The sequence below is a fragment of the Anopheles marshallii genome, chromosome 2 (assembly GCF_943734725.1).
Source record: "Anopheles marshallii chromosome 2, idAnoMarsDA_429_01, whole genome shotgun sequence".
Taxonomy (NCBI): Eukaryota; Metazoa; Arthropoda; class Insecta; order Diptera; family Culicidae; genus Anopheles; species Anopheles marshallii.
This window is the reverse complement of record NC_071326.1, coordinates 30,971,158-30,979,936: the sequence shown is the minus strand read 5'-3', so window position 1 is coordinate 30,979,936 and position 8,779 is coordinate 30,971,158. Positions and strand designations below refer to the sequence as shown.

The 8,779-nt window shown below is 45.2% G+C and overlaps 1 protein-coding gene across 1 annotated transcript; it reads right to left on the bottom strand.

The window, feature by feature from the left end:
• Positions 1-313: 313 nt before the first annotated feature.
• Positions 314-2,947, bottom strand: LOC128717846 (nuclear pore complex protein Nup153). Its single transcript, XM_053811519.1, has one exon. It carries the CDS (start codon positions 2,945-2,947, stop codon positions 314-316), a length of 2,634 nt encoding a protein of 877 aa, XP_053667494.1.
• Between the last annotated feature and the right edge of the window lie 5,832 nt (positions 2,948-8,779).

Below are 8,779 nucleotides of genomic sequence, written 5' to 3'. Positions count from 1 at the left end.
ACATTTTGAAGCATTTGTTTGACTGTCCTGTACTGGTACTTTTATCTATCAATACCTGCGCTTCTTGCAGCACTCTTGGTATGGCTAATCATTCTCAATTAGCATGGAAAGGTGCAAAATGATGGGATTTTTTTCCCAAAACCAAAAACAAAACAATGCGATACTATAATCCATCATATGGCGCACTGAACAATGTTAATCCTCAAGCGATTATGTGTCTTATTGAATCGGATCCTGCAATCATTTGCCAGCATACCTATACTGCCCACTTGCTTAATGCTCCTTCCTATGAACTTTGCATCCTAATCCTCTTCTATGCCGTTTTCCCGGACGGTTTTTCCGTTGCACAGCAAACACAAACCGTTGCCGTGGGATCGTTTCGTACGCTGCATGCCTCACATTCCCAGCGACTAGACTGCGCGTTGACAATCGCAGTAAAGCTGCCGGAAGTTGTGGTATTGGCGATGCTGGTACCAGCTGGAAGAAACGCTTCTTTTTGCTTCGCTGGCTGCGTGGCCGGCTTGGGACTTTCGCATGCAACGCACTTCTGCTGGTGTGGTTCGTTACGGATCATACAAACATCACACGCCCATTTGGTGGCTGATTCGGTCATCAGATCCTGGAACGAACGTACCTTTGGTGCGTTCGGAACTGCCAATGGTTTGGGATTTTCACATGCAATGCACTTCTGCTGGTGTGGTTCATTACGGATCATACACACATCACAGGCCCATTTCGTGACAGATTCCGCCACAAGATCCTGGAATGAACGTACCTTCGGGGCGTCCGGAACTGCCAACGGCTTGGGGCTTTCACACGCAATACACTTCTGCTGGTGTGGTTCGTTACGGATCATACAAACATCACACGCCCATTTAGCGGCTGATTCAGCCATCAGATCCTGGAATGAACGTACCTTCGGGGCGTCCGGAACTTCCAATGGCTTGGGGCTTTCACACGCAATGCACTTCTGCTGGTGTGGTTCGTTACGGATCATACAAACATCACACGACCATTTGGCGGCAGATTCTGCCATCAGATCCTGGAACGAACGTACCTTTGGTGCGTCCGGAACATCCAATTGTTTTGGTGCTGCAAATTTGAACGACATGGTCGCTGCTTGAACTGGTTCAGTGGAGTTACCAAGCACTATAGTCGAGGCAAACACAAATGTTGGCTTTTCGCGAGGAAAAGACAGAAACTCGTTGGACTTTGTGGGACCTGAATTGGCGATTTGAGATGAATCATTCAGCAGTGCAGGCGACTTAAATACAAAAGTGGTCATCTCACGGAACAAGGAAAGGGAAGTTTGTGGTGCAGATGAGTCCGAAACAGCAGGAACAGTATCGGTAACTTGAAATGCGTTATTAAGCGGTATCGGTGATGTAAATCCAAACGAACGAATCTCCGCAAAGGTTGTAGGTGTCGGTGCGTTCCTTTCCAATTCACCATGTTGCTTATTCTCATCATTTGCGGGCAGCTTGTTCCCATTGATACTCTTGGTATTTTTCAGTCCTTCCTCCTTATCGGCCGAAAGTAATGGTCCCTTCATCGGCACGATAAAATCGAACTTAGGCATTCCCTCAATCAGTAGCGGTAGTTTCAAATTTGGCAGCTGAATCGGCTCCACCGTGTCCACATCTCGCTCCTTTATCGGGTCCGCGTGCAGGCGTGTCTTTTTCGTCATCTGCTTGCCACCGGTCGATTTCGGTTCGTCTTGACGTATCGGGTTGGTCGGGCTATCGACGTGCGATGGAAGCGTATACTCCATCAAGGGTACCGTCGGTGGCTGAGGCGGTTGTGTCGTATTTTCCGACTGTTCCGAACGTTCCGACTGTTGCGAGCGTATTAGATTTAGCATTTGCAGTGTTCGTGGTTTGCGTAAATCTGGGTATGAAACAATTTTCTCACGTTTGGCTGACGAACTTCTCGCGGCATATTCGTCCACTATCTCAAGGATTCGCCGCGAAGGGTAAGACATGGCGGATGTATATGTTTCCGGCTTTGCTTCCCTCTGTGCATCTGGGAGCGATTGCGCTTTGACGCCTGGGTGCGACTTTTTCACCAGTACGGTAACGGCCGGACGCGATGGACCGTGGGTGGCTAGCGTTCGTGCTGAGGATGCACCTCCGAACCGGGTAAAGCCTTCGTAAAACGGTGATCCACCGTACTCGGGCGGAATCCACCCATTGCTCAGCGATTTTGACATCTTGGCAACGGAAATGTTAAAGGATGGGCGCCGAGAAGACGCGACCGAATCGTTCCTGTCTTTGGTGGATTTAAGGTGCGAGGAACCGAAAAGCGTCTGGTGGGTATAGCCACTGCGCGTCTGTTGCATTCGTCTGACGTAGGCTGTGTTACTGCTCATCAATCCACGAAGACGTTGACTTGTGTTGGACGAGTTGGACGTTTCTGTTCGTGCTGTCTGTGTTCTGAGTGTAGCGGATGTAGGGCGTGTGCTTTCCTCCTCGTTGGCGTTCCATTTTTCACGCAGTCGGGGTCGTTTTCTGATCATTTCATAAGTACGGTTATCGCTAATGACGACATCGGCATCAGCCGAGTTTGGTGAATGTGGTCGCTTCCTTAGATCGATTGATAATTGTTCTTCATACTGCTCATCTAAATTGTCCTTCGTGTTGGAGAGCGGCTCCGATGGCTGGCGTTCCTGTGTCAACCTACCGCTTTGTTTGCGTTGACGCACCGGTGGTAACAGTACGGACAACATACCCGAGAAGTTGGAACGAATTTTGCCAACAAAGGAACTATTCCCATCGCTGCTATTGGACCTGCCATCGTTTAGAGAATGATCGGAATCATTTTTCGCTTCACTGTAGTCATTAATGCCGGTCTGTGCGTTCACCGTCACGGCATCCTCTACATCAGAATTTTCACTATCGCTATGTTCCGTACGGCGCATCGAAGGTGAAGCTGCACCCGTGTGAGGCATTTTGCTACTGTCACGCACACCAACACACACGAGCGCGCATTCGCACACAACACCGCTTGCTGCCGAGGTCGTCCCGTCTGCTGTCGGCAGCTACTGCAACGAAATGATGAACACTGACGATGGAAGATAAATCATTTGGCCCCGAAAGTAAACTAACACCGCACTCACGTTTCACGGCACTGTTGTTGCACTGCCTGCTGTATGAAGCTTTTTTTTTCACCGTGCGTATTGATTATTTCTACTTTTTCACATTCAACGTGCGAGCACGCGATATACTCACTGACATGGCGAACATGTCATGCCGGGTGAACTGGTGGTTCTCTCTCTCTCTCTGTCACCGCACTGTTTTCATCCTGCTCGCTCCGTTCTTCTGCTTGAACCGGTTGTAAAACTGAACCGGTTCCTACTTTCAGCTGTCAGCTTTGACAACGTCATGCAGCCGTTGTTTACAAATAGCAGTGGAGCATTTTCAATTTGGCCGTTGACGTTAGCGTGTCGGGTGATTTGTTGCAATCTTTATTCGAATATTTTTGCATAAAATATTGCATATAAAAAAGAAGTCATATTTCTTTCGTATTTGAAGTCGCATATTATTGTTGTATCTATGTTTACTTAGTTTTAATGTTTTTTTTTTGTAATAATTTTCCCTTTGGTAAGTTATCATCAATAAAATAAAAAGACCATTGAAAAGTAAAACCGTAAGGATCACAGAGGTAGAATTAGTTTCTTATTTTTCAATTGAACTAAAGTGAAGAATAAAAAGCTATTTAATTCGCCGAGTGTCAATGCAAGAATGGTAGAGATTCTGGTTGTGTCCGGGGCATTTTAAATTCCGCACACTCTATCACCAAAGGTAACAACGAATAAAAAAGGATGAAATCACTGCCCCAAGGAACGCGTCCCTTCGTTAAAGCACACAAAAAGGTTTCGGGTGGGTTCGGGTTAGAAATGAGATTTTAGGAGCAAGAATGTCGAAAAGTGGCCTCGTTTAAGGGTTGTTCCCACCCCCACCCCGCGCGTGTAGGTAGGTGTTAAGAAAAATAACAGACGTGTTTTTAAAGGTGGCCAAATTCCGGTGACATCGGCAAAAACAAACCCATCGACAGAAAGGTTTGGAAATCAGTTTTTTTCCCGTACGATAAGACAACCGTTAAAAAGGCGAACCAATTTCGCAAGACGTACCGTCCGCTGTTCGTGATAAAGGAAAATGTTCACTTTCCTTCCTGTCGTGCAGAAGAAAGTGAAATTTTTATATGCCGCACGATGATAGCGAAGAGACAGGAAAACTTCAAACGTCGCGCTTTATTTTATGAGTGCTGTCGATAATTGAACTAACACATACACACCGCACAACAGCCCTACCATTTCCCTGCTGCATGTGGGTGTGGGTCGGGGTAAAAATAAAAATGGCCCGAAAAAAAAAAACGACACCACAGAGCTTTCTGTCGAGCGTGGATAAGGATGAGGTTGAGGTGCTTATATGATGTGATGATTGGTAATGATGATAGCGATGGTGTTGATGATGATCAAATCGTATTTGCGGTCATATCGTGTACTAGTTCTTCCTTTTTTTTTATACACCTCTCTTCCAATAACTTTTCCTTACACACGCGCACACATTACAAATACATGCAGGCGGAGAGATCCCATTTCGGATTCGATTTCCCACAAGCCACAAGTTATTATATCCTCCCCTATGTAGTCACCGTTCAACATAATTTCCTTTCCATACATGCACACAAAACACACACACACACACATCGGCAGTTAAGGGGGCACCGTGAAAACCAAAATTGCTTTGCGTTTGATTTTTTCCTCCCCTGTTGCTGTCCTCCGCTTTTTATGGGTGATTTTAGCTCTTTACGGAGATTTACCGGGCCCGTGTGCCCAGGATGCCCTGCTACTACTGTTTGCTCTATCTGCAGCTGACAGCAGCTGATAGGAAAGTTAACGTCGTCGTTGTTGTTGTCGCCGTTGATCTTTCGCTCGTACAGGCCTGCCCGCGGGGAGCTTTCATGCGTTGTGTAGGTTGGTTTTGGGGCTTGTCGAGCTGAAATTGAACCCGAACTAGGGCAGTGGAAGAATCGGAGGAAAGGGCGGAGTGTACATTTGTGGTTCGTGTCAAAAATTTTAACAAATTTTTATCGCAGCCGACACGTTGAAAGATTGTCGGAGTAAAGATTGACACAAACAGGGGGTTTTGCGTTCCTGTGGCAGAGTTAGCTCAAAGCCTGGAAGTGGAATCAAAGCCTCTTAAAGCCGTACCACACATACATAGACACTTCTTGAAATCTTGAAATCGGTCCCAATGTCTGGAACTTTGAAAATTTCAATACAAATCTGTGCAAAGCTCTCTCAATTCAGGCACTTGCAAGGCCCTCAGTGTTTTAGTTGAGAAAGCTTTGAACTGTGTTGTGCTCAATGAATTTTTTAAGAAGAGTCATTCATACGAATCTTTAGTAAGTAAGGCGTAATCGACTGTTAATAGACTCATGAATCCTAAAAGCAGAGGCAGATCATGCTCCTTGGAGCCCTATAGCGGATCGATAATTGAGGTTATGTTTGGAGGATAATGTCTTGGATGATCTTAGTGAATGTGGATCTTAGAGGATTATATTCCATTCGATATCTGATCGTATATCATCAGTTTCTGGAATATAGTAAGAATTTCAGAGCTATCTAGAAACATTCTAAGTTCAAGTAGAGGGGAATCAAGAATCCGCTATCGCTAACTTTGGCACTTGAACTAAAAAAACCTTACAAAGCGGTTCACATTGGTGTGCCGTGTGGTAATTTGGTGCCTTACCAATTTAGCTAAAGCAATTCTTGATGTTCCAGTGCTCGTATAAAATCCACCCATCACCAGGAACCATCAAACGCTGTTACGACCCATTTGTAATCTAATTCAATGATGTGACCGGCATTCACCGCCAATCATCAGCGTAGTCATGGGGGTCGGCAGTATTAGGGGCCCGGAATCGTACCATTGCCGAACAATGCTCTGTGGCTGGTAATTACACACGATTCAACGTTTCGATATAAATTCGCCCAACTATGACAACCGACACGAAACCCCCCTGACCGTGATGTGTAGTTGCCGACGAGCGGGCATTGGTGTTCCTTATTAAATGGTTCGATCTGGTGGTTTGCTGTTGTATCGCTGTGTCTCCTGCTGGTCCCGGCAGGAGAGAACTTTAATTAATCAGGCTCATCATTGGCGGAGACATGGAAAACAATCTTGGCGCACAGCACCGTTCGTTGGAAGTGCGTGTGTGATGGATTGGGTTGAATAATTAAATTCAACCTACTCCCGTGCCGTTTATGCTGGTTAACGTCTTGCGCCTTGTTTGCTGTGACATTCCTTTCGTTTAAGCAAAACATTTTCCCGAAAATGGAGAAAATTTCCCATTTACTTAAAGCGATACGGCGGGCGAACTGTGCAGCTAAATGCACAATCACTCCACTCGCTTTAAGTTAAACGATGAAGCTAAGCAACCCTATATACGGCAATCATCTGTTTAGCATAATTTTTCTCTCCCTCTATGCAGCAATGGTAGCAAAAAGTTTTCGGCGAGCAGCCAGCTTTATCGACAGTTCGCGCTAAAGCACGCGAAAGAAAAAAATGCGGAAACGTAAAGATAAGCGGAGTGGGATTGTGCTTAAACTCGTTGCCAGTCAAGGTGGAAGGAACGGGAAAATATGCAAATAATACCTTTGCCATAAGTGTTTTAGATTTGCCAAACTTTCGGCACCGGCAGCACATCTTACTGGGTTGCAATAATAATAACAAAAAATAGGTTTCTTTCTGTGGCTAAATTTACATATTTTAGCATCCAACGAGTCAATCATTTTGTGCATTATTTTGGTACGGATTGCGATGACACCCGATGACAAACTTGATCGCTTTGGCTTTCGCGGTTAGAAAAGTAAAAATAAATAGTGATAAATTAGCAAAAGTTATGTAAAAGTGTTAAAAAAAGAACGGATTTGTACAGCAAAACAATAACAGAAAGGTTAAAACGTTACAAACAATGAGAAACAACCAGTACGAGTTGGAAAGAAGTGCAAAGAATGGAAACAAAATTACAAAACTGAAATTGAAATAAAGTAAATACACGCGGAATGGTGTAGTAAGGAAAGTTTCATCATTTGCTACGATCCTCATACACCACGGAACCCAAATTCCAAAGGCAAAGATTAAAAAAAGAACGAGAGCAAAAGCACACAAATGTAAACAAAAGTGGAAGAAAAAAAGCTTCCATAATTGAATTTAAAACATCAGCCCGCTTGTCACATCCTTCGAGAGCACCCGTCCGTCCGGTCTGGGATGAAAAGTAAAAGCTGTGCCTGGCTGGAGTGTCTCTGTGTGTGGGTCGCTGGATGCCACGAACTTTACCACCCCCCCGGTGGCGGCTTCCCCTTCCCGGGTGGTGGGTACACCCAACAAGTTGGCGTACTGTGGTGTGCTGTTTGCGTTCACCTGAACGAGGAAAAAAAGTGGAAAATTCGAGGAAAATCCCACCTTATCATTCCCATCACCACCCAGCAGCACACCTGTGAGTTGATGGGTCCCCGTGAGAAATGGTTTCGTTGTGAAATTGCGTTCTTGCCTACCAGAACTCCCAGAAGCCAGCGGCTACCTATATGGGTGTTGGAAGGATGCGTGTTGGGCGGGGTGGGGTGTGTGTTGGGGGAAAAGATTTTCAATTAAATTTCCTTTCCACCAGGCAGGAAGCAGTACTGGGGCAACGTGGATTGTGCGTGGGTTTGCGGAAAGCGTGAGTTAGGAAGAGATTCTCACACTGCTCTCATTTAAATTGAAAGGTTTTTCTCGGTGTTTTTTTTTTGTCTGCAAATGTTCCTAATTTGCAAGTAAGGAAAAGCTCTCCGACCGAAGTACAGCAGCGTGGCCTGGGTAGACAAATCTGCTGTAAAATAGGTGGCGTTTGTTTGTCGCAAAATCCCATGGTACTACTCCTGCAACGCGAACGGTGATGGCAATGTGGATGACGATGATGAAGGTTGAAGGATGTTATCAATATTAAGCGTTAATCGCACTAATGGATGTGTGTAGACGCGCTGTGCGCTGTGTACGCAAGGAGATATTAAGTGATATAATTTCCATACGAAGAGTCCATTAGTGTGGTTAAGCTCTATGTGCCGTGTGGTGTGGTGCTTGATCTTCCCAGTCTTTGCACGCTGACTTGGCTGGTTCAGATGCGTTGAATTATACCAACATTTGCTCAAAACGGTTCCGCTTGGAGTAGAAAATTAGTGCTCAAGTGGAATATGATGAGGATAGAAGCTCATTTGCAACATAGAGGAAAGATTAATCACCACCCACCATTAGAAGGCATCGGGATGACGCTTGTCTACCAAACATGTAGGAAAAACTGGGAAAAAGCTCTTTTACCACGAAACGAACAACACCCTTTCCACCCGTGGAATGGGCATGGGGGGAACCTCAGGAAATACGGACAGGCAATTTTTTAAGTCGGGCTGACCAGCAATACGGTAAGGAAATTCTTCAAGAAAGCAAGAAAAGTCTCGAGATGTCTGTGGTGGTCTCTATTGACTTTGCCTGACTATATTACCTACCCGTAGTTGAATAATCAATCCTGTTTAAGAATTGTACTTTGGTGGTAAATGATTCAGTAGCCGCTACTACAATCCACCAGGCCACTCCTAAAGTTCTAAGGCCGATGAGAGATCAAATATAGTATATTAGTTTTTCTAAAAGCGATAACTTGATACACAGTCAAGTCTCTCTAACGTAGTATCTCTCTCAAAGATAGCAAGTCTCCGTAAGATGAACATTTTTGACAGTCGCTT

What these genes read in the sequence shown, in the direction of transcription:
- LOC128717846 (XM_053811519.1), bottom strand. Translation starts at nt 2,947, where the DNA reads ATGCCTCACACGGGTGCAGCTTCACCTTCGATGCGCCGTACGGAACAT.